At 49.1% G+C, this 24,378-nt stretch overlaps 9 protein-coding genes across 9 annotated transcripts; 5 read left to right on the forward strand and 4 right to left on the reverse strand.

The window, feature by feature from the left end:
* Positions 1-174: 174 nt before the first annotated feature.
* Positions 175-3,328, reverse strand: N7489_008633 (coatomer subunit beta; the record flags this gene model as incomplete). The annotated part of the gene is made up of 5 exons (XM_056714383.1): positions 175-372; positions 440-2,048; positions 2,101-2,490; positions 2,542-2,962; positions 3,024-3,328. The coding sequence occupies 5 exons, from the start codon at positions 3,326-3,328 to the stop codon at positions 230-232; spliced, it is 2,868 nt and encodes a 955-aa protein (XP_056562005.1). The 3' UTR covers positions 175-229.
* Positions 3,329-3,695: 367 nt separating this feature from the next.
* N7489_008634 (mago nashi family protein) lies at positions 3,696-4,491 on the forward strand (the record flags this gene model as incomplete). Its single annotated transcript, XM_056714384.1, has 7 exons — positions 3,696-3,727; positions 3,783-3,820; positions 3,880-3,975; positions 4,033-4,096; positions 4,149-4,236; positions 4,293-4,418; positions 4,477-4,491. 7 exons carry the CDS (start codon positions 3,696-3,698, stop codon positions 4,489-4,491), a joined length of 459 nt encoding a protein of 152 aa, XP_056562006.1.
* Positions 4,492-5,532: 1,041 nt separating this feature from the next.
* On the forward strand, positions 5,533-6,625 carry N7489_008635 (GID4/VID24 family protein; the record flags this gene model as incomplete). The annotated part of the gene is made up of 4 exons (XM_056714385.1): positions 5,533-5,877; positions 5,931-6,078; positions 6,141-6,498; positions 6,559-6,625. 4 exons carry the CDS (start codon positions 5,533-5,535, stop codon positions 6,623-6,625), a joined length of 918 nt encoding a protein of 305 aa, XP_056562007.1.
* A 1,303-nt stretch (positions 6,626-7,928) lies between these two features.
* Positions 7,929-8,850, reverse strand: N7489_008636 (pirin family protein; the record flags this gene model as incomplete). The annotated part of the gene is made up of 2 exons (XM_056714386.1): positions 7,929-8,443; positions 8,502-8,850. 2 exons carry the CDS (start codon positions 8,848-8,850, stop codon positions 7,929-7,931), a joined length of 864 nt encoding a protein of 287 aa, XP_056562008.1.
* Positions 8,851-9,879: 1,029 nt separating this feature from the next.
* Positions 9,880-13,958, reverse strand: sskB (uncharacterized protein; the record flags this gene model as incomplete). Its single annotated transcript, XM_056714387.1, has 2 exons — positions 9,880-12,151; positions 12,202-13,958. The coding sequence occupies 2 exons, from the start codon at positions 13,956-13,958 to the stop codon at positions 9,880-9,882; spliced, it is 4,029 nt and encodes a 1,342-aa protein (XP_056562009.1).
* A 765-nt stretch (positions 13,959-14,723) lies between these two features.
* N7489_008638 (uncharacterized protein) lies at positions 14,724-14,993 on the reverse strand (the record flags this gene model as incomplete). Its single annotated transcript, XM_056714388.1, has 2 exons — positions 14,724-14,886; positions 14,950-14,993. The coding sequence occupies 2 exons, from the start codon at positions 14,991-14,993 to the stop codon at positions 14,724-14,726; spliced, it is 207 nt and encodes a 68-aa protein (XP_056562010.1).
* Positions 14,994-17,866: 2,873 nt separating this feature from the next.
* N7489_008639 (ammonium permease MEP2) lies at positions 17,867-19,603 on the forward strand (the record flags this gene model as incomplete). The annotated part of the gene is made up of 7 exons (XM_056714389.1): positions 17,867-17,950; positions 18,011-18,075; positions 18,139-18,393; positions 18,470-18,953; positions 19,048-19,145; positions 19,204-19,435; positions 19,493-19,603. 7 exons carry the CDS (start codon positions 17,867-17,869, stop codon positions 19,601-19,603), a joined length of 1,329 nt encoding a protein of 442 aa, XP_056562011.1.
* A 613-nt stretch (positions 19,604-20,216) lies between these two features.
* Positions 20,217-21,801, forward strand: N7489_008640 (U2 snRNP complex subunit CUS2; the record flags this gene model as incomplete). The annotated part of the gene is made up of 6 exons (XM_056714390.1): positions 20,217-20,357; positions 20,461-20,568; positions 20,633-21,033; positions 21,088-21,205; positions 21,277-21,432; positions 21,484-21,801. 6 exons carry the CDS (start codon positions 20,217-20,219, stop codon positions 21,799-21,801), a joined length of 1,242 nt encoding a protein of 413 aa, XP_056562012.1.
* Positions 21,802-22,407: 606 nt separating this feature from the next.
* On the forward strand, positions 22,408-24,212 carry N7489_008641 (beta-tubulin; the record flags this gene model as incomplete). Its single annotated transcript, XM_056714391.1, has 8 exons — positions 22,408-22,419; positions 22,512-22,535; positions 22,606-22,631; positions 22,695-22,736; positions 22,792-22,846; positions 22,914-23,369; positions 23,418-24,112; positions 24,179-24,212. The coding sequence occupies 8 exons, from the start codon at positions 22,408-22,410 to the stop codon at positions 24,210-24,212; spliced, it is 1,344 nt and encodes a 447-aa protein (XP_056562013.1).
* Positions 24,213-24,378: the final 166 nt, after the last annotated feature.

Raw genomic sequence — 24,378 nt, forward strand, 5'->3', positions numbered from 1 at the left:
TTATGTATGTAAATAGATAATAAACTATTTAATGGCTACTATAATACCCTGGAATATCAAAGACATTGTTCTCTATCCACTACTCCTGATGAGACGTTCATCTCATCTACACAATAAAGAGACATATAAGTAAACAAATTCGTCTTGAATGAACAGAACAGACAGATAAAATAGGGGGAAAAGGATAAAAAGCATCATATAGACCGCAAACCGCTGGAAAACAATAGACTTATGCAGTCGCTGCCTTGAGACCCTTCAGAGAGCCCAAGCTCAGTGCCAGACCCTGGGAGCGACTTCTTATCCGCACAAATCCTGTAATCGGCCCATCGTCTCCCTCCTTTTCGATGCTCAGGTTTGCTAGTGCATCCTCGCCTGGTCACGTAGTCAGTTATCATATCAAGTAGAAAGGGGTGGGTTATCAAAGGATTAAAAAACATACCGAATACACTGCGGGCATACAGGTTCGCACTCAAGAAGCGGCAATCTCCCTTGAGCGAAGCATCGGGAGTCAAGCAGGCCATATTGGTGCTGTCCATCAGCTGCTTAAGGAAGTCACGCAGAGTCTTGGCCTTGGAGTTGATATTGACCTTGTTCTCCCACTCGAACTCAGTCCACATGGTACGGAACTGAGTCTCGGTGCAGTGAGCGGGCTGGATGTAATCCATGATGTCGGCATGGATGTCGTTGAGAATGACCACATGGGTCTCGGTAGAGCTGGCGCCGTCATAGACAATGTTACCAAAGATAACACCGGTATCGGTTGACGAAACCTTGACCGTGGCCTGTACATTCAAAAAGTCGCGTGGTCCCAGGTTGTTGGTGGATGGCCGCTCAACGACCTTAAGGTCGCCCAGAGTTGCAAACTCCACGCACAGGTTTTGCAAAGTCTCCGTTGTTTGGTTAACCAACAGGACGTCAAGAACAATGTCGAACTGGTGGACAGTGACATAGGCTTCAGCATAGACCGAGTCGGAGAAACCAGTCAACTGCACCACCCGGCTGAGCTTCGAAGAAACGTCCTCTACGGTCGAATCGCCGCCAGTTGCCTTGGCGAGATCCATTTCGATCTCCTCCCCGCCCTCAACGGCGTTCTTCTTGGTGAATTGGCGAATGGGAATAGCATCGTCAATCTGCACAGCACTCTTGGCCTTCTCCACTGCCTCCTTAGCAGCCCGCTTCTTATCCTCGACCTGGACCATGGCGCGGAACGCCTTTCGGGTGTCCTCCAAGAAAGTGGCTTCGAGCTCCTTCTTCTCGGAGAACTCGGCCAGTGACCGCACACAGGTCAAGATACGATCCACTGAATCCTCATCGATAGGAGCCTTAACGAAGTGAGATTGGCCAACGCGCATGATGGAAATCATGATAAGCATGGCCTCGGCACGTAGGGCGTTTGTACGAGCAGTATCCTGTGATACCTCGGAATGGCGCATCACCAACTTGGTCAAAGTCGAAGAGAGAACGGTCGCCAGGTAGTAGTCGCCATCCAAAATGAGCTGGCGCAGAGGAGGCTTCTGTGCGGCCTTGACAGCCTCGAGACGAGCAGCTGCCGCCGATTGGCTAGTGAGAGCACTTTCGGTGGCATAGGTGCCATCTGCGAGCACCTTCCGGGATCCAGTAGGCGCGGCCTTGGATTGGCCGTTGGCCTGCTCCATCAGCAGGGCGTTGTCGTCCGGAACCTCATCCAGGAGTCGTTGTTCGGATGCCAAAATTGGGATTTCACCAAGGCTGGCTCTGATCGTCTTCCAAGCATCCCGAATATCCTTCTCCTCCAGGGAGTATTCACCGACAACCCAGAGCACTCCACGGTAGACCTTTCCAGCTCGAACCTCACTCAAAGTTGAAACCAAGCGGGCAACGATCGACCCACGCAAGTCAGGGAATTTCTCCACAACCTCTTTGACGAACGAAATGACATCGACGGCGGAGTTATTATTGAAGTCGGCAATAAAGTCCATCAGGAGATCAACCACGCTGGCAGCAATTTCGGAGAACTTGATGGCGCAGGAGTGTATTGACTGTACCAAGATCTGGCGATACTCGCTATTCTGTTGGAATTGTTAGTACTGCTGGGTTGTGCAAGACGACTGTACAACCTACCTGTTCATATTGTTCGTCGACGGTCTTGGCAAGTTCTTTCTTGAGCAGCATGATGATTTCTTCCACGTTCTTGCTCGAGACCATCTCCATGGCAAGGTTGAGGGCCTTTCTCCGGACATCAATGTCAGGGCTGCTGAGAACGCGCAGGGCCTCCATGGTCAGGTCATCCAAGACACCCTCATTGCGAATTCTGAGTTGGTCCACGCGTTCCAGACAAATGAGCTTGACATTGTTGTCGGCCTCCCGAATGGCGAGCTCGATCAGCTTGCCCGCAGCGGCTTTGACGGCTACAGGGTTGCTAGTGAGGGCGGTAAGAGATGTTGCGGCTTCGTAAACAACGGTGCTAGTGGAGGCATCAAGGAGCTCGAGCATGAGTTTCAAGTATCGCGACTGTAGTGCGTTAGTGACCCGCCACTATTACGTTGAGATTTATAAGCCCACCTTATTCTGAGTGTTCTGTACTGCATCCTTCCGGAGGAACTCCAACTCGGCTAGCTGGAGCAACTCATCTGTGTTTGGAATTGTGTCAAACGTGGTGCGCAGATACTCGAGCGCCTTCTGGTGGCTAATCCCCATGAGTGCCGCAAAGGCATTGCGCTTGCAGGTGCTGTCGGTCTCCGATTCGAGGAATGACTGGAGCAACTCCGGCGCGTCGGGAATGAGGGACTCGGAGTGCTGGAAAATAGATGATACAGCCCAGACTGCATTTTTGCGAACGTATGCGTGACGATGTTGCAGGCACGCACGTGCGGAGGAGAGGAGGGGCTCAATGAGCTCTGGTTCGCGGAGTTTGGAGAGGAATCGGAGGGTATTGCCTCGAATGTATTCGTTGGGATGTTGCAGATCGTTGCGAATGCCGTTACTACAGGAGAAAATTTGTCAGACAGGAAAGACCATCTAGCAATGGCCAGGGGCATCCTTACCAAACCAGGATCATCTCTTGCTTGAGCTTGCCAGAAGAATCGTGTTTGGGGCATATCTCATAGAAGAAATAAAGCAGCTTCTTCAATGACTTGCTCCTCGACGGCATCACAAAACGAATGATGTGCATGAGGATTTGCGGCATAGGATCTCCATTCAGCATGATGGTGACAATTGTCCGCATTGTTTCCAACTTGGTCTCATCGTTGCCTTTCTCCAGCTGCAGCTTCAGCTCCTGCACGGTCGGCTGGTCGGCAGTATTGTCTACATGGAGCAAACTGTAGGTATTTTCGAGGAACGACGCCATGGTGGTGGATTGGAGGGGGGAATCGGAACGAAAGAGAGCTGCAAGTTGTCAGTTCCGGGGTTGTTTTGGGGACACATCAGCACGTAGGAATAAACACATACAGTAGGGTTAATTCTCCCAGCAATAGGAGTTTGCGCCAGATATCAAGAACAAGCAATTAGTGTAAAGCAACACCCCTCGCCAGCCCTGAAATCATTAGATGTTATGATGCGCAATGGGGAGGGACCATCAACTTGTCCCTTAATCTGGCCCCCCGGCGCCGTCTGTGTGGATGACTAAGCCACAGCCCGCCGCTTTTCAACTGCCACTTCGTCGATTGCTATCTCTCTTCATTCACTTACGACCTCTACGATTGAGATTTGCCAGGATGTCGAATGAGAATTTCTACCTCCGATACTAGTAAGGATGACATGAGTGAGCCCAGGTTTCCTCAGCTGCTGACGGTCCCTCACAGCTCAGGACACTCTGGGCGGTTTGGACATGAGTTCCTAGGTAAGTCTGCGTGCCAGTCATGATCACCTTTTTTTCTCTCATCGCTAACTCGCATGCAGAGTTTGATCTCCGTACTATCTCCGAAGGTAGCAGCGCCGCCGTACGATATGCGAACAATTCGAACTACCGCAATGATTCTCTCATCCGCAAAGAAAGTGAGCAGGAGCAGACATACCAAAAAGAAGAAAGAACACGAGCTGATGGGGTAATAGTGTGTGTGAGCGATGCGCTGGTCGAAGAAGTGAAGCGCATTATCAAGGATAGCGAGATCCTCAAGTATGCACTTGGATTACCCGACAAGAAGAACACCGGCGCTGACCTCATCTAGGGAGGATGACTCCAAGTGGCCCCAGAAGAACAAGGACGGACGCCAAGAGTTGGAGATCCGGATTGGAAATGAGCACATCTCCTTCGAGGTAATCGACCGAAGTAACTTATGGAACCGGCAATCATCTAATGCTCAGTTGTATAGACCGCCAAGATCGGCTCGCTGGTCGACGTGACAGAGTCTGATGACCCCGAAGGACTTCGAGTCTTTTACTATCTTGTGCAAGACCTGAAGGCCCTTGTTTTCTCGCTGATCTCCCTTCACTTTAAGGTATTATCGATCCTGTCCCCATGCTTGGAACATCGTTTGACCATCCCTTGCTTTACAGATCAAGCCCATCTAAGTATTGAGCGCATAAAAGAAAATTGAAGAATAATTGGGGGTTTGATTTGATGATACTCATCAGGCGTTCTTTTGAGGGTTTCTTGGGATGCGAACTCAATTATAGCGCTAAAAACAATGAGATTTATACCCCTCGGGCAGGTCTACGTTCAGTCCTTTTTGAGCAATTTGACTGTCTTGTATGTTTTGTCGCTGCTTGGGCTAGTATAAAAGATGTCAAAGCAAGATGTTCAATCTTGGGAAAACATGGCAGAAGATATGTAGCTTAAGAGTATTTACTCAAGTCTTACCTAGGTAGGGCTAGTATTTCTGATGAAAGACAAGTTTATTGAAGTAATCCCTACAACAAATGGGCCTTCTCGCTTTATATATCCAATTTCCCACAAAAAATCAGCACTAATTAATTCAAGCTTGGGCCAAATTGCTCTTGAGCTTGAACACACTCAGGGAGCTCTTTCAATTCTGCGTGATTTAGTTCCATTACCTCAGTAATAGTGGCCACCGGGATATTCTCTGGTTCATGTTTGATATTCGCACCAGCGATGTCACCAGTGACACCTTGGGACTGGGGTTTCACCTGGGCATACAAATTGGGCTTGTATAAGGGAAAATTGAAGTTATTTAGGCATGGTTATGTCAAACATCGTACTCTCGTACGTGTGCTGAAATGCCCAAGCTTGCCCAAGATTGCCCAATCTGGCCTGATTTGGATAAAAGATTGGTCATACCATTGATCTTTACAAAGGTACAAGATTGTACCAAGTACGGAGGATATCAAAAGTAGATGAAAGGGTTGTGATTGGCTTGTGGCCTAAGGCATATACATTACATAACCAATATTGAAAGTGGCGCCGCGCCAGGCGCAGAAACAGCTGACCCACCTGGACTGTCCCCGCATTGCTCGTTCCTCAAGGCCTTAAAAGACTTAGTTTGCTGATCTCAAATGATCCATCCCCCTTGCTCTCTTTTCTTTCTCTTTGATCTTTGCTTTGGAGTTTCTTGCTTCGGTTCAATGTCCCATCACCTCTTTCCCTGATTTGCAATGCCGACTCCGAGTAACAACTCGATCGCCGCAGCGATCGCCCGCACGACATGTCCACCGGAGCCCGAAAGGATCTCGGCTTGGCGAGAATCTTCCGATACTGTATCGAATAACTGTCCTCTCGATTCTCTCTCGCCTGAAATCCCAATTGCGCCCTCCATGCCCAGTCAATCTGATGGCGGCAGCACCCCCGAGCCGATGAAGGCGGAAGGAAAGCCGACGGGCGTCGAGGAAGATGACCCAGTACGGGCTACCTCCCCTGCCGAGTCAACCTGCCCTCGCAGCCAGTCACCAGCAGCGACTCCGGGATCCTCACTTCTCAACTGGGAATTCTCCAACGTTCGTGTAAGTAGTGAGATCGATTCTACGCAGTATCATGCCACTGACCATCGTCATAGCTTCTGCCGAACCATACCTCATTTCTTCGTTCAGGGAGCAAGTTCGCCGGAACCCAACAATCAGATCGCCAAGTTTACAGTGTTGATGTCGAGATTAAGCATGTGGATATGGCTGAGTCGTATCTCTGTGGCTATCTTAGAATCCAAGGTATGTGATTCGTGCGCACGTGCATTGGACCTAGCTCAACTAATGTTTGTTGTTCTCCACAGGCCTGACAGAAGATCACCCTACCTTGACTACCTTTTTTGAAGGAGAAATCATCGGTACTAAACATACTTTCCAAACTCGTAATGAGGAATGGGGTGCCTCGGAAAAGACAGACTTGCACCATTGGTCTCGGTTTCCTGCCTGGCGTCCGCTGGCTAAACAGGCCAAACGAGCGGATTTCACATACCGTAATTTCGCCCAGCGTGAACACATATTCATGAGATGGAAGGAATCTTTCCTTGTCCCCGACCATCGAGTACGGACGATCTCAGGTGCTAGCTTCGAAGGGTTCTATTACATCTGCTTCAACCAGATTGAGGGAACTGTGAGCGGCGTATACTTCCATGCGAAGAGCGAGCGGTAGGTGGATGTTCTATTTTCCGAAAATTCTTGGTTTTGCGGATGCTAATTTCGTTACAGATTTCAACAGCTCGAACTCAAGCATGTCGAAGATCGTGGATGCGCACCAGCAGTCGAGTTCCGCTAAATATCGCCGAATTTGCCTGCTGGTGCCCAAACCGGCCTCATGAATGGCTTCCTACCTGACTAATTGGTCCTCGTGTGTCTCGTTTGCTCTTATTGTGCCTGGTACCACATGGCTAAGCAGTGCTTCCTGGTCACCATCTCGAATGAGAAGCTTGGATCTCTCAAAACTCCATTGGGTTCACTATCCCGTTTGCTTTTCCTCAATACCCTCCACGCCAATCTCTGCTTCCCACGCTCTCCTCCCTCTCATGTTTATGTGTTTGATCATCCTTTCGACTACCCATGTCGTTCGAGGATTTTCCAAAACCACATCTCTCTCAGGCAAAGCCTACATCCACACAACTCATCCTCAAATTGACCCTCATGTCTCACGATATTGCAATCTACGAAACGGCGTTTCCGTCCCCACTTCCGGCGACCTGGTTCTGGTTACCCTACATCCTCTGTTTGGAGTCCTAATCTCATCTTTTTCCTTCTTGTTTTCTTATTCCTCACCTATCTTGTGTTAACTTAGTGTTATTATCTTCCATGTGAGCCGCTGGTTGACCAGCCTGGTTATTGAAAATTTTCACTGCGTGTTCTTGGTAATCGTATATATTCCAAGGTTCGCCAAGGCTCCAGAGCTATATTGATACTTTGCTATGTAGCTCCTTGGTTGGCCTACCCCTATAATAGAGTACGGCGCAGAAAGAAACGGTCGTTCTTTACGAGGGCGCTCAGGGTTCTGCTCATTGAGTATTTCACAGTATAGGGAGATTACTCAGAGGAGTCAAGGGTACCGTAATTCCTAGTTAAACCGTAGTACTTTTTGGGGAAGAAATACCTTAGACTCACTAGAATGTCAAATAAATAATTCTTTACACCCATTACAAAAATCACGCTTCCCATAAAGTGACTTGACTCCATATATCTACGTACATTGTCACACCTTAGAATACATTCTCGACCGAGGAACTTCAACTACAACAACTCTTGGAGATTTTGATACTGTCAATCCAGCCTGGCTTAGTAAATTGGACGATACTGATCCCCTTTCATATCCAATTCAACAATTCACCCCCGGTTTGTTGATAACAACACACTTGGTGGAGAGCAATAGCAACAGCCAGGGCGTACTTAAGAGGTAAGTAATCCGTTCCATTCATTGTGTTACGCTTTGGGATCATCACGACACAGAGGGTTACGTGAACTATATCAAATGGTTATGGATCACTAACAAAGGCACATATTATCAATTTCTATATTGCTAATGTACACAATTCATCAATTTAGGCAGGCTAATCTATTTTCGCAGGAATTTGGGCTCAATTGCTGTCCAGTACAATAACTTCAGCCTCAACCTCACCAACACTCTCCACAAGGAGCGCATCGCCAGCATTAACCATAGTGACAAAAGCACCATCGCCTTCTTCGAGCACAGCATCCTTCCGACCATCAAGCATGATCTTGGACTTGCCCTGCTTGGTCATAGGTAGGTGGACGTAAACATTTCGCTTTTTCTTAGACTCAACAGCTTCGCCAGCACCAACAGTCCACTTGAACGTTGAACCGGGCTCGATAATTCCAGCCCCCATGACAAAGTCAGCATGGATGGGGATGGTGCCAGGAATCTTAGGAGCAGCGGTCTCTTCCTGTGCCGGGGTTGCTTGAGGGCCCGCAGCAAGTGGCGACAAAATAGGAACGAAGGCTTTGCGCTTCGCTTCCTCGCTAAAAGTCATTGTATGGTACTGGGGTTTGAGGCCATACTTCCAGGGCAGCACCCAGATCTGGAGGAAGTGCACCGGCTTGTTGGATTCGTTCTGCTCCGAGTGCGCAATCCCTGTCTCATGTTCAGCTTTGGTTCGATATCGGTTAAAATAGAAGCTTAAGAGGTTTACCTGTTCCGCCAGTGGTGAACTGCACATCCCCCCGCTGCATGCGGTAGAATTGTTTCCCTTGCTCGGCCTGCGCACCCTTTTTAATCATGCTGTCACGGTGCGTGAGCTCGCCTTTCAGGATATAGCTGAAGATCTCTGCGTCGCGGTGGGGATGTGTTGGGAAGCCATTTCGTGCTGCGACGCGGTCCTCATTTAGTACACGTAGACTTCCAAAGTTCTGGAATCGGTGGTCGTAATAGCTGGCAAAGCTGAAAGTGTGGAATGATTTGAGCCAGCCGCCATGTTCGGCGTATCCTCGTTCGCCGGAGAGGCGGGGAACGATCTTGGCGTGGGCGAGTGGGTTTGGCATGGTATGTAGTTTGAGAGGTCTTCAAAAAATACGCGAGTGATGGAAGTGCTGTCGAGTAGATTTATTTTCTACGGAGTGATCAAAATTCAACAAGGGGCCAATGGTTTATATAGGCTGCGATTAAGTACTCTAGAGAGCTCCAGAACCTTAGAAATTCATCTTCGGGATTATGGAAGCATTATCCATCATCAATAAGAGTGACGCTAGCCCCAAAGCGGAGTAATGGATCATCTAATCATGACTGACAAGACAATAGCGCATTCAGATTGGCTGGAAGGTATAGGTGAACGACACTAGGATGGGGCTAGCGTCGTGCATTCCATTAAGGTGAGCTGCTAACTTACTCAGGTAGCTACTCCAACTTTACTCAGGTGACGTTTAACCTCCAGGGCTGATCAATTTGATGGTTATGTAATACTTAGCAACGTGCTCACACTAAAGCGGCAAGGGAAATCCAACTTGCCCGACCTAAAATCCGGTGTATATGTATCTACCGCTGACTGGCAATGATAAATGATCCGGTCTAATAATATAGCCAATTGAAAGGTTTGCATTCAGAACCATGCACAAATGTATGCGTATATATGTGCTAGAAATGAATTATGCGACCAACAGATACTAAAACAGACTTGACCTCGATCCGTTTACATCCGAGGGCCATAGTGAGAAATGTCGATAGATCCTCGCACCGAAGATAAAAGACCAGGCGTGGAAAAAACATGATAAACAAGAATCAGGGAACCCAGAAATTTTTGATATGAGTTCCAGGAAATAGATGAACAGATGATTGCGGACGTGAGATGGCATTATGGTATGGCTTTGGCGAACAAAAGACGTTGAAGCAAGAAAAGAGGCGAGAAGGGGTATCACATGCGATGTCAGTCGTAGATGGCGAGATCGAGCGAGTGTGGAACGGAAAAGACACTTTTAGTTCCCATGATAATCAAAGTGCAGATGTTGTCCACGTAAATAGGCCAACACCAGGGAGGTATAGACCAGGAAGAAAGGAATGGCGCGAGAAGGAGAAAATCACATATATGCCGAGTTTTGACGAGAGCTTGAGTTGGAACCGCTGCTATACTCGCTGCCCGGAGTAGGGGACTCTAAGACGACTTGTTGACGAATGGAGATGATCCACTCGTGCTGGAGGAGTTCGGCGGCAGTGGCGCGGCGAGCGGGATCGCATTCGAAACAGCGGCGCACGAAGTCGATACCCTGGTCGCTGAGTTGGTCGCGAGATGGAAGCGTTGGCTGTTTGCCCTGGGCGATGTTGTACATAATTGCCCACTCGTTGTCCAGCGTGGACCATGGCCGGCGCCCGGTTGCCATTTCTAGGATCACACAGCCTAGAGACCAAATATCCACAGCTCCTTCGCGGTTGTCTAGATTTGCATCGCCACGGATCACTTCGGGTGACATGTACATTGGAGTTCCTGTGGTGGTCTTCTGGTTTTTGCGCTGGTTCGTGGGGTCTTTGGCCGACTCCTTGAAACCGCCGAGTTGAGGGTTGTCCATTGGGGCAACTGTGCGGCCCGAACGAGCGATGATCTTGGCTGCACCGAAATCAACGTACTTAATGACACCGTTGTGATCGAGCAGGATGTTCTCGGGTTTGATGTCACGGTGTACGATATGCGCTTCGTGGAGATACGCCAGACCCTCTAGGAGTTGAAGAGCATAAACCATGATGACCGTTTCGTCCTCGATACGCCCGTGCTCAAGCAAGCTAGCGAGTGAGCCACCTGAGCAGTACTCCATGAAGATGTAAACCTTGTCACGGTGCACCTCGATGCCGTGGTAGGAGACAATGTTCGGATGATCGAGCACTTCAAGCACGCCCATTTCGTCTCGGATCTGCTGGGCGATCTTGGGAATGAGCTGGGGGTCTTGCAGGCGAATTTCCTTGACAGCCATCAAATAGTTGCTGTCCAAGTTGATAGCAACATAGACAGACCCAAATGTACCACCACCGATGAACTGGCCTTGCTGCCAACGCAGAGTAACATTGGTAGCCGATGAAGATAACACGGTGAGTGACCGATCAGCTTCATCAGATCCTTCTAGCACCTTTCCTAGAGCCTGGCGCTTCGCATCTTCCTCAATTCTCCTCTCTTCAATCTCCATAACGCGCGCGTACCATGTGTCGCGAACGAGTCTTGATGCTTCCTCGTCGCTGGTGATGCGACCAGCACCGATCTGTCGGGATCCATTGCGTTCCTCCATGCGTTTCTCGTTCTTCGCCGCAAGGGAAGACCGCGCACCCATGATATCGAAATGAGAAATAAGAAGGGACATACACCCTGCCACCTTCAATCTGAAATCACTGAACTGATCTTGGTCCATAGACAGGAGATGTCGGCTGGATGTGATCGCCATCGCAAACTCGAGGGCTGCGACAGCCCACTTGAAAGTTTTTCGGTCCGCAGCGTCACACTCATCACAGATGAACGCGACCCAGTCAAGAGACAACTCCACCAGCCTGGCACTGTTCATAGCGCGCCTGTTAGCATCGACATAGTTGGAGGACCGTTTGCCAAACTCTGTTGCGAATGCATAGCAGGCCTGAATCAAATCATTGTTCTCCCAGTTTCTCTCATGTAGCTGATCTTTGATGATGGCCACACTATCCATAATAGTCATGGACAGTTTGAAAGAAATCTTCTTGATCTTGTTCAACTCGACGTTCACACGTCCAAGGTTTGCACGTTGTTCAATGACCATATCAAGTTGGATGCCCGTGAGTCGTGCGAGCTCCGCGCGTGCATTCTGCAGTCGTTCTTGCATGCCCCCAACAACGATACGTAGCTTGCCCAGCCGCACATCCGTTGGATGTTCCAGGAACTCCATTTGCATTTCCTTTCCTGCCCAGGCAAGGGGTCTTTCGGGTCGGATGGCCAGAACATAGGGAACATGGACATCCTGGTTTGGATCATCTTCTTTGAAGGAGGTAGATAAGATACCCTGGATATCAGCGGGGCGGTTCCATAGGGCACGGTGTGCGATCAGATAGACTCCTTTCTGCCCAACGGATGTGGTAGAGGTCACAAGGAAATGGTCCGAGATTAAGAGTGCCTCGAAGAAATCATAAGCGATACCGGTCGTGATGTTGTATTCGGTAGCGTTCTCGAACAACTGGCACAAAAACTTGGAGAATCGATAGAGCTTGCGTTGACGAATTCGTGTGGAATCCAAAATGCTCTTGTATCGTTTGTCCATATCCTGTACAGTTTCCGTGGGCCTGGGGACGAGTTCACGTTCAAAATGAATCATGAGACGCTGCAAGGATCTGGCAGTGAGTGCACTTTTGTTCTTGTTAGCTTTGTTAACTGTGCAGATCACCGGGGACCATACCTAAATTGTTCGGCCACCTCAATATCTCCACCGTCAAGCCGGCAACCAATATCATAGGAGAACCCCCATTCCTGTTCCAGGATTTCGGCCTCTTTGAAAGTGTTCTTGTTGGCATTCAGCTTCCAGTTGAGTAGTCGGAAATAGTATTTCATGGCATCCAAGACCGAATTGTCAAAGTTCTCATCGACACATGGCGGCAAATCCCAGCCGGGTTCTGGCCTCGAGACATCAAGGTAGCGGAACTTGATATCAACCGCCACTTTCATCAGGATTTGGAATTGGGAAATCATCTGATCAATCAAAATGGGGGCTTGCTGCGCTGGGTCTTTCATGTTCTTCGCATAGGATAGACGGACTCGAATGATTTCCTGGATCAACCGAGAAGGGAAGTTAATCAATGTTAGTAGTTCTTCGATATATGGTGGCAGATGTCGCGCGGCAAACGCTTCTGAGTTCTCGATCAGAGTACTCTTCGCTTTCTGAATGACGACGAGAATGCGAAGAAGCATGCCGTCCTTGTCCTGGAGCGTCCTCAGGCCATCTTCCTTCATAATGCGATCAAGGAAGGACGACCCATCCGAAAGATCATCTTTGGCAGACTTGACCCTCGGCTGGCTGAAATCAAGAGCCTCGTTCCCTACCCAGCTCTGCAGCACGGCCAACTCGGTGTTGATGAGAGCCGTGATGTTGTGCCACGCAAATATGGCCGCGCGACTAGAGTTGAATTCCTCCGAGGCGACACGAGGGTTGGCAGCTTCCATTTCCTTGTGCGAAGAGTACAGAATCTCGCATCGCTCGACCTTCTCCACAATATCCTCGACCTGCTGTTTTGGCGGTTTCCCGATCTCCGTTTCTCCTTTAATCTGGAATCCGATGATATCCTCGATGATCGGACCCAGACGTGACCGTGCATCCTCAATCAACTTCCGCTGCAAAGGAATACTTCGGCCGCACGTCCTTGCCCGAACTCCGATCCAAAGTGCATAGCTCTGGGCCGCCGACCGTTTTGATTCCGCAGATCCTATGAGTCGTTGCTTTTCTTGTTTCACTACATCTCCCTTCAAGACCGACGCCAGCATGGAATGCCACTCAAGCCGCTCCTGGTTCTTGGGATGCTTCAGTTCTTCCGCGCTTGGTAAATTGTCGTCCGGGAGGAAAAGTTGGGTATCAGGATCGTAAGAATCATCTTCAAACGCCACTTCGGAGGAAGGAGAGGGGTCTTCCAAGTCACCATCCCCTTCTGTCATGATGTTGGGCGGCGCGTCTTTGGGATGGTGATACCAGGCTTGTGGGTTCGCTCGAATTCGTTGGACGTAGGCTTTCTCTTGGGCACGGTATTGCGCGTTCGGATCCCGTCGGTTCCCTCGTTTAGCTGATGATGATCGCTGGCGGTCTTCTTGAAGGCTGATGTACTGCGGTGGGCGCCGCTGTGGGGCATACGTATTCGACGGCGTTCGAACCGGGGCGGACGGGCGCTGAGGTCGTAAGTCGCTAGCCATTGGAAGTCCATCGGGCTTGTCAATGAGAGTGGCAGCGCCAATGCTAATCCCACGTGGCCGTGCAGTCGGCGTATTAGACCATGAGGGAATACTGGGTGAAAGAGTTGGAGGGGAAGATGCGATAGTGCTTGCAGGTGTCTGGATTTGCTCGTCGACGGTCTCTCCAAATGACGAGTTGTTCCTCACAGGGTACTGAGGAAATTCATCAGAAGAGCCTGATCCATCCGAATCAGGACTGGGGATTTCCGGATGCTGCATGGTGGTCATACCGTGCGATGGTCCGGGAGAGCACGTCTGTCTGTAGGACTAAGGTGATAGGAGGCGGATGCTGTGGCGGTGCGTTGTGGCTAACCGAATGACCCACCTATTACTGTTCGATCTACTGCGAATCTTTCCTGTTTCGACTTTTCATTTATATTAAGTCCAAGCTCTGGTACGGAGTACACGCGTCCAACTTGAAAGCCAGCTACTTCATTGTACTCCGTGCACAATATGTGATTCAGCATGCTCCATCTTTGTAAAATTCTGTTACGATATCTGCTTGCTCGTGGCTCTTTTTGTATTCTAGAGTATATAAAACCGCACGCCATGCCCACTTTCCTCTAATATTTAATGAGTCCCCCCGCTATCAGCTAGCACAAATGCTCGATGGCCTGCATCAAAAGAAAGAGAAGTGTCTTACTACTCTCTGAGTCCTTCTGAACTCCAGTCTTTACAGTTTCTTTTCATCATTCAGTTGTTCTTCTGCGGCATCAGTACTTGCCCACGTCCTTTGGCCGAATATTCTGTTATTTCCTGAGGCATGTCTGTCTTGAACTATCCTGCTTCAAAGAAGAAGCGAATCTGCAGCCCCGAGTATTATCGACAGCGTCACCAGCAATTGGAGAAAGGTATTGTCCTCTATGCAATAGTCGCTACCGGTACTGGCGAATCATATTCATATCAGATTCAAGAAGTGCCTTTGTCAAGAGCAATGATGAAGCTAGAAAGGAATGTGCTAGATGGACTCCCCGTCTATATGAGCTACATTTCCCAGCCTGTGGTATCCCCGTTCCAATCTTTGTTAAGCCATTCATCCGAAGAGGGTTTCGCGAGGCCATAGCACGCTAGGAACGCAGGACCGATCTTGATGTTGTTCCGGTCTTTAGGTTTGGCGTTGATGCCGTGGAAGTAACCGATGAAGTAACTGAAGGGAACGGAAAATGTTAGTTCACTTATTTGACATAAAACACAACATGTAATAACATACATGGTGCCTGTGTCACTATGCCAGGAAACGGGGGGGATCGACATACGGAAGAGCCTCCATAAAAGGCCACACAGATATTTTTCCTCTCAACAGCGGGCAGAGTCCAGTATCGATTCCACATTTTTAGACAGGATTAAAGGAATCGGGTCAATCGGCGTTAGGAAAGTAGGGCGCGTTATTACAGCTTCGGGACTACGTCAACTGCTGACCTAGGAGCGAGTGGGCTGCAGCGCGGTTACCGTCGGAGCAGGTAAAAAAAAGGTGGGAAAAGGCCAGAAAACAAGATTAGGAATGAAAGGGGCTAGTTAGTCGGGGGTGAGCGACGGGGTGAGCGCCCAAGATACTCAGGGACCAATATTACATATGTAGTCTCATCTGACATGTGAAGGAAGCCTCGAGTAGACAAGATAGACAATAATGTGGATAGAAACTAGCATGCCTACATCTAGTCGTTATTGGCTAACGAGACAAATCAAGTTGTGAGGAATAGTTAGAACAAAGTTTAAGTGGGAATTATATGAGAAAGGGGAGTGTACTTCAAAATCGTTTAGTTAGACATGACATGGATTAGTTAACTAACTAGTTACTAACTAACTAGTCAGTTAGGTGAGATTTTGGAACTATGGGAAATTAGTCGATTACCAAATGCAATGGAAAGAGGTATTCATCCCTTGAATAACTAGATAGCCAAAATTCTCCTCAGAATGACTCGGTATTGCTTTATCTATTTGCTACTGCCGACGGCAGTTGTGACACCACAGCAAGCAAATTATAACAAGCCAGAACATACATTTGCATATTTATTAACTCCACTGGAAGAGGGCGAAAGAGAGAGAACATGTAATGTACGTTTATATGCGCCCACTGGGACAAGACGTTGAAAACATAAACATCCATGCTATCAGACGCTACCTATGAAACTAGAGAAATGAGCATATGACATGACCGGGCATGTTAGAACTTTTCGTTGAAAAGCTAGTATCTATTTTCAAACTATACAGATTTTGCCCCTGGCTAGGGCAACATTGCGTTTAGTATGGAGTACTCCGAACTCCGTATATATCTCAAGTAGGTGTGTACATTGTAGATGTAACGCCGATCAGTGGACCAGTGGATTCATAATCGAGGATCACGCGGCTCTGGGGACATCATCTGCATGGACTAATAAACCAAGCAGCATTAAAGAGGCTATACATCTCCTTTCCTAGGTAGTATCAGAGACAAGTCACTACGGAATGAAACACATAGCATGCCTAACTCGACCTCTCACGCTCCAACTTACTTTGTAGATATACAAGATGATCAAGCCTTGGATCTCGCTATTGACAAAAGCAAAAGCAAGAAGACCAATAGTGCAAGAGCTCGGCATATATTCATAGATCTACAATGTGATGTTAAGTAGAGTTTTTGACTTATTGGCCCGAGAGTTCGCCAAGGTCCAAGTCGGGATGCCGAATCAGCCTCTAATATTCCCGCCAATGAACGACTGGGGGCTTATCTTGACCTTCACTTGGTGTACTTTTGTAGACCCCCTACATTGTAGACTCCGTGGGAAAGAGTTTGGTTTTCCCGCCCCATGCGTTCTGCATCGTGTGGAACCGGGTGTGACAGACCCGGAGAATGGGGGAGCCACTAAGAGATGATGCGGAGAGAAAATATGCGACCTGCAGGGGCAGAAGTATGAATGTTGAACAGTTATGTATAGGCAGATTTTGATGCGAAGATACTACACTATTGCATTACAGCAGATTTTCCTACGAGTGATTGATCTGTGACCTCTATAACTTTTTCGGCCTTGGATGATAGAAAAGAGTGCAACAAGGAAATACTCTGTAGCCACTCGCGTTGTCAAATGTACTCCGTATACCGAGTAGGAATTGCGCGTGTTGACATTGCAATGTACATAGGGATGAAGATAAGGGAAGTCAAAATGTGATTGGTTGGGGCAACACGAGATTAAACCGATGAATCTATGATAAGAGATCAAACGAGATCAAACATCCAGAACGTATTCACGTTGCACATAGCAATATGCAATTATTATGGAAACTACTATATCCAAGGCACCGGGTCGGTTTCCATTCCATAATGAAATGTTATTAAACAACGCATGAAGCCACAGAAACTTCCAAGGTTGAGAATGATAAGCAAATGCCTCTGATTGGCTGCCTTCAACTTCATATCTACAGCCAGTCGTTGAGCACCCGTCCAATTTCGATCCCTATTATTTCCCTTTATTCTTTTCTGTCACTGAAATGACCCAATCTGTTTATCACTTTAGTACGCCAGTTGAACCTTCCCCCAGCTTATCGGGGGTCAAAGCATGGAAAGTAGATTCTTCTCAATGGAAAATGGAAAATCGATGGATGCACAGATGTAGAGAAAAACAGCATGTAGTTACACTGCAGTGTAAACATGGTTTTGGGAGCAGATACCCATATGGAGTACTCCGTACAAAGTACAATATCCAAATATAGCGTCTGTAAACGCAAGGACCCGTAATTCCCCGGTCTGGGTCTATGGAGTATATACCATATTCGCTATGAACCCGGCATGGTTAAAACGGGGGCGGTCTTGGCTACCTGCTATCAGAATAGATGAATCATATCAGAAATCAGAATGACCAGCTTCCACTATCGGAACTAAGGTCGATGGTCTGGTAGCGTTCTAGCGTCTGATGGTGGAGCATAGTTGGTTGTCTGAGACTGCCAGTTATTTAATTCCCAGGGTTTGTCCTTGCATGTTAGACATATCACTTCTCTCTCCTTTCACAGCCCGGTGCTTGAAAGTATCCTTTACTACTTTTGCTCCATCTCCTATCATAAAGCTGCCGGAGACTTCCTGTATCACTCCATTGCGACTGCCTTTCAACTTCCGATAACACCTACAATACAATTGGCCTAGCCTTGGTCTCATCATGGCCGAATACCCGGTTGAATACAATGGTACCATCGCAACTGGTGGTGACTCCCTTCATGATGACTTGAACATCTTCTATAGTGTATGTTGTGTACCTTTTAGGAGTCGCCGGAGGAGCTTTTGTAGCTAACAGTGGTAATAGTCTGGTGATATCGCATGGGTTATTATGTCGACAGCCCTAGTGCTGCTGATGATCCCTGGAGTTGGGTATGACTTGATTAAACCCCTTCCCTAAACACCCAAGGACTCCCACTCATTACTTGATCATAGATTCTTCTACTCCGGTCTAGCTCGTCGAAAGTCGGCACTGTCATTGATATGGCTCTCGATCATGTCGGTGGGTGTGGTTTCATTCCAATGGTTCTTCTGGGGCTATTCGCTGGCCTTCTCCCACACGGCCGGCAGCTACATCGGTAACCTCGATAACTTCGGCTTCAAGGGTGTTCTAGGTGCACCATCTGTGGGAAGTACCAAGGTTCCTGATCTCCTGTTCGCTATCTTCCAGGGCATGTTCGCCGCTATTACGTGAGTCATTATCATGCATCTGTCCTATAGAGGGGGATCCCCTAGAAGCACAAACTGACATCTTCTCCGCAATTAGGGTTGCTCTCGCCGTCGGCGCAGTTGCTGAGCGTGGTCGCATGCTCCCCTGCATTGTCTTTATGTTCATCTGGACCACTATTATCTACGACCCCATCGCCTGCTGGACATGGAACTCGTCGGGATGGGTGTTCAAGCTCGGAGGCCTTGACTTTGCGGGCGGTACTCCTGTTCACATTGCGTCTGGATCTGCCGCCCTCGCCTACTCTTTGATGTTGGGCAAGCGTCGCGGCCATGGCACCCACGAGCTTAACTACCGCCCTCACAATGTAACCCACGTTGTTATCGGCACCGTGTTTCTCTGGGTCGGCTGGTTCGGATTCAATGCTGGCTCCGCTCTGTCCGCCAATCTTCGTGCAGTAATGGCTGCCGTTGTCACTAACCTTGCTGCCTCCGTTGGAGGTGTGACCTGGTGTTTGATGGACTATAGACTGGAGCGCAAGTGGTCGACTGTTGGCTTCTGCTCTGGTGTCATTGCTGGTCTTGTTGCTATTACCCCCCGGCTCTGGATTTGTCACTCCCTGGGCTGCTTTCATCTTTGGTGTGGTCGGTGCTGTTGCATGCAACTATGCTACTAAGCTCAAGTTTCTTCTTCGCGTTGATGACGCTCTTGATATCTTTGCCGTCCACGGTGTCGGTGGAGTGGTTGGAAACCTTCTGACTGGCCTTTTCGCTGCGTGAGTCAAGCTACTTCCTGGCAGGAGTGTCCGATCATAAACTAACTTGCATTGACAGTGATTACATTGCGCACCTGGATGGTGTCACCGAGATCGATGGCGGCTGGATTAACAAGAACTATATCCAGCTGGGATATCAGCTTGCCGACTCAGTCACAGGAATGGCTTATGCCTTCTTTGGAACCTGTATTATTCTCTTCCTTATGAACCTCGTTCCGGGCCTCAGCTTGCGTGCACCCGAGGAAGATGAGATCATGGGTATTGACGACGCCGAGATTGGCGAGTTTGCTGTAAGTATTATTGCTTCTCAGTCGACCCAAGTGACCTTTCTGACATTTATTCTCTAGTATGATTACGTTGAAGTCACCCGCGATGTTGTCAATGGCGTGGAAAGCTCGGAGGCTGGCTCTAGGCGCACTGTTACACCCGTGGGCGAGGTTATTGACACCAAGGCCTAGGTCGGACTTGATCTGATAGCTGTTCGTTCTTTAATATTTAATATTAGGCAAATGCCTTTCTTTTTTGTTTCACATTAATTCTTCTTTGTTGGCGACGGCAGAATGTCTTGAATACCTCAATTATCAAACTATAGGTATCTGGGATGCTCTCGGAAGGCCACATGTGCGTTTTCATTTTGATAGTAGATACCCAAATAGTTATCGAGTTTCACGACATCATCCCGGGGAGAAAACTGCATTGACGAGGCAAGCCATGACATTTTACGTCGTAGGACATAAGCACTGTTTGAACCGGACAGAGGCACAGAGCGAACTGAAAGTACTGTAACCATGAGTAGCAATGCCGGCATCAACGCGGATATCAGGAAACTAGTACTCTGTAGAGCTGTAGAGCTGTAGAGCCGTACCAGGTAGAGCTGTGGACCTGGAATGCGGGTCCCGCCAGTACCTTCCGGAACGCCGCGCCGAGAAATCGCGATTTAACACCGCGGCGACGCTTTCGCGACCATCGCAAACCTTCACCATTTTCACGACACGTCGCCCGCGCTGTGTCTTCATCAATTTCATCTGATCCAACTTTGAGATAGTTCCCCCGACGGGTTGCTTTGTCAAAATGGACTTCCCGACCGATGTGGCGGAGTTTGATAACGACCCGCGCATCTCGTTCTCCAGACCGGACAACAGCTACCTGCTCGAGACTAGTGACGGTCGCGAGTTCCTGTTCAATAGTATCCTGAAGAGATGGGTGGAATCGGTACGTGGTATATGCATTACAACGCTGACGCTTTGCGACGGGCTGTCCATAATGCTGTCCATAATGCCGGCCGACAGGATGCTAACCTCACTTGCAACCCTAGATCGACGAGGCGCTTATTCGCAAGCAGCAAGGATACGGCTCTGATGACGGTGACGCCCAAGTCGTTCATCCGCGCGACCGTAAGAAGCGAAAGAACTTGCACGACGAGGTAAGTGTTCTGGCGGTGGCAGCTTGGTGGGATTGATAATTGACTGTCCCCTCTCGCCTTCTAGACCGATGAACCCAAGGTTAAGAAGCCCCGTGTAAACACCGCCGTGTGGGTTACCAATATCCCCCGGGACGCTGAGCTGTCGGAGATTCGAGACTTGTTCTCGAAGTATGGAATCCTCGCTGAGGAAGTCGACACCGGAAAGCCGCGAATCAAAATGTACACCGACGAGGATGGCAATTTCAATGGCGACGTCTTGGTCGTGTACTTCAAACCTGAGTCAGTCGACCTCGCGATTAAATGGCTTGACGAGACGGACTTCCGACTGGGCCCCCGCGACCCAAATGGACCCATGCGCGTTCAGGTGGCCGACTTTTCCTACAAGCGTGAACAGGATTCGGAGCCCAAGGTCATGACTGCGCAAGAGAAAAAGAAGTTCAAGGAGCGCGCTGAGCGGTTGAATAAGTGTGTTTGTTGATCATTGCGGTAGAATATCTCGTGCTGACTCGACTGTGATAGGAAACTTTCCGACTGGGGTGACGATGAAGCTGAGAACGTTATGGCGGCGATGAAGGCTGAGGAGGAGGCGAGAAGACATGTGGTTCTGAAGAACATGTTTACACTGGCGGAACTGGAGGTTTGACACACCCTACCTCTTGCAAGGTTGCCTTGCACGAATAGGAACCGGCGACTGACGTGTAATTACAGGAGGACCCGCTCGCCAGTATTGAGATCCAAGAAGACATCGAGAGAGAGTGCTCTAAGATTGGCGATGTGGCCAAAGTGGTCATCTGGGACGGCGAAGCTGATGGAGTGGTTACTGTCCGATTTGTGGCATCGGCCGACGCACGTCAGTGTGTTAAGGTAGGCCTCAGTTAGAATTAACGTGATAGCAGCCAACTGACCATCGTTTAGGAAATGAGCGGCCGTCAATTCAGTGGCAATCCTGTCCATGCCTACATCTGGGATGGCGAGGAGAAGTTCAACAAGTACCACCCCCGACGTGACGCAGAGGGCAAAAAGGTAAACCCTCTGGATGCAGATGAGGATGAAGAAGCCCGCCTTGAGCGGTTCGGAGATTGGCTGGAAAGCCGCGGAAATCAAAAGACCGACAAGAACCATGAAACCGACAAGGTCCAGGAAACCCAGAAGGTTCAGGAAACTGGCAGCCACAAGACAGACAATGGCGAACACAAGGACCAGGAGGATGGCCAGGAACATGGCAAGAACTAGTCCAACTGAACAGAAAACGCCGAGATACCAAGTGATCGAATCGAAAACGGCGAGAGCAACCCACCGAATGAACCACAAACGGTGGCAACATGTACCAACTGAATGACTTCTAACGGCGAGAACTATCCAGGTGCAGGCAAGTACTTCTATGTGAATGGAAAGCGACACCCAGCTGAGCGAACTTCAAATGGCGAGAGCTACTCAAGGGCAAGTGAGTACTCATATGAATGGAAAGCGGCACCCAATTGAACAATACCCAACATGTATGATTAGTCCAAATTTTTCGAATTGAACGATTGAAATATTATTATTTACATATGTAGTTGTACATGTAGTATTATTTCCCGTAGTTGTACTCCGTATAGTTATAGTACACATATAGTCCAATATCACGCGCCCCAGAAAAACACAAAATGTGGTTCGCACCTCCCCGAGTCCCGTGATGCGGCTATACCCAATCGGGCCTCCCCCTGAAGTTCAGTTGTTGACTTGTTGATCCCACACACACCGCTCAACTGGCTCTCCTGCTTTCTCTTCTTCCCCATCCTCCTTGACTTGTCACCGGTTCTCCTTTTTTCCCTCCATCTCTTTTCTAATACCTTCAAAATGCGTGAGATTGTACGTGATCCCCTCCAGACGCGTCTTTTGTTTTCATATGGCCCCTGAGCCACGACCCCACTCCCAACAGATCTTTTGCTAACTTGCTCTAGGTTCACCTCCAAACCGGCCAGTGTGTAAGTTCGACATGGAACATTCTTGGAAACATTCTTCGATGCGTGGGACTAAACTGGAATTGGGTTATAGGGTAACCAAATTGGTGCCGCTTTCTGGTAAGTCTCGGAGTTTTTTTTTCGCGTTGGGTATCAATTGACAAGTTGCTAACTGGATTACAGGCAAACCATCTCTGGCGAGCACGGTCTCGATGGCGATGGACAGTAAGTTTAACAGTGATGGGGATTCTGGTGGATCACACGTCTGATATCTTGCTAGGTACAATGGTACCTCCGACCTCCAGCTCGAGCGTATGAACGTCTACTTCAACCATGTGAGTACAATGACTGGGAATCTTAATTGTGCATCATCTGATCGGGCGTTTTTCTTTGACAATCTAGGCCAGCGGTGACAAGTACGTTCCCCGTGCCGTTCTGGTCGATTTGGAGCCCGGTACCATGGACGCTGTCCGCTCCGGTCCCTTCGGCAAGCTTTTCCGCCCCGACAACTTCGTCTTCGGTCAGTCCGGTGCTGGTAACAACTGGGCTAAGGGTCACTACACTGAGGGTGCCGAGCTTGTTGACCAGGTCCTCGATGTCGTCCGCCGTGAGGCCGAGGGCTGTGACTGCCTCCAGGGTTTCCAGATCACCCACTCCCTGGGTGGTGGTACCGGTGCCGGTATGGGTACACTCCTGATCTCCAAGATCCGTGAGGAGTTCCCCGACCGTATGATGGCCACTTTCTCCGTCGTCCCCTCCCCCAAGGTCTCCGACACCGTTGTTGAGCCTTACAACGCTACCCTCTCCGTGCACCAGCTTGTTGAGCACTCTGACGAGACTTTCTGTATCGATAACGAGGTATGAAACGCGGGGAAATACTGACGTGAAGAATACTGACAATATTAGGCTCTCTACGACATTTGCATGCGTACCCTCAAGCTCCCCCAGCCTTCCTACGGTGACCTGAACCACCTCGTCTCCGCCGTCATGTCCGGTGTGACCACCTCCCTTCGTTTCCCCGGTCAGCTCAACTCCGATCTTCGCAAGCTCGCCGTCAACATGGTTCCCTTCCCTCGTCTGCACTTCTTCATGGTCGGCTTCGCTCCCCTGACCAGCCGTGGTGGCTACTCTTACCGCCAGGTCAACGTCCCCGAGTTGACCCAGCAGATGTTCGACCCCAAGAACATGATGGCTGCCTCCGACTTCCGTAATGGCCGCTACCTCACTTGCTCCGCTCTGTTCCGCGGTAAGGTCTCCATGAAGGAGGTTGAGGACCAGATGCGCAACATCCAGAACAAGAACCAGAGCTACTTCGTTGAGTGGATCCCCAACAACGTCCAGACCGCTCTGTGCTCCGTTCCCCCCCGTGGCCTCAAGATGTCTTCCACCTTCGTCGGTAACTCCACTTCCATCCAGGAGCTCTTCAAGCGTGTCGGCGACCAGTTCACTGCCATGTTCCGTCGCAAGGCTTTCTTGCACTGGTACACTGGTGAGGGTATGGACGAGATGGAGTTCACTGAGGCTGAGAGCAACATGAACGATCTTGTCTCCGAGTACCAGCAATACCAGGAGGCCTCCGTCTCCGAGGGCGAGGAGGAGTAGTAAGGATTCCCCACATCACCCGGCTTTCGAATATATCGACTAACGAATTCTCCCCCTATTTTTAGCCTCGCTGAGGACATTGTTGACGAGGAGGTTTAAATAAATCTTCTTCGAGATTTGTTCCAAGTAATACCCTTGTCAATCCTACGTTCTCTACCATTCGGACCGGCTTTCTGGGCGCAAGCCCCGAACCCAATTTGTTTGAGCGCTCCTAATTTACACCCTTTTTTGTCTATTTTCCTACTCGGCTTGGGTGATTTGTTCG

Source organism: Penicillium chrysogenum, assembly GCF_028827035.1.
Source record: "Penicillium chrysogenum strain IBT 35668 chromosome Unknown utg000005l_segment0_segment0, whole genome shotgun sequence".
Lineage (NCBI taxonomy): Eukaryota > Fungi > Ascomycota > Eurotiomycetes > Eurotiales > Aspergillaceae > Penicillium > Penicillium chrysogenum.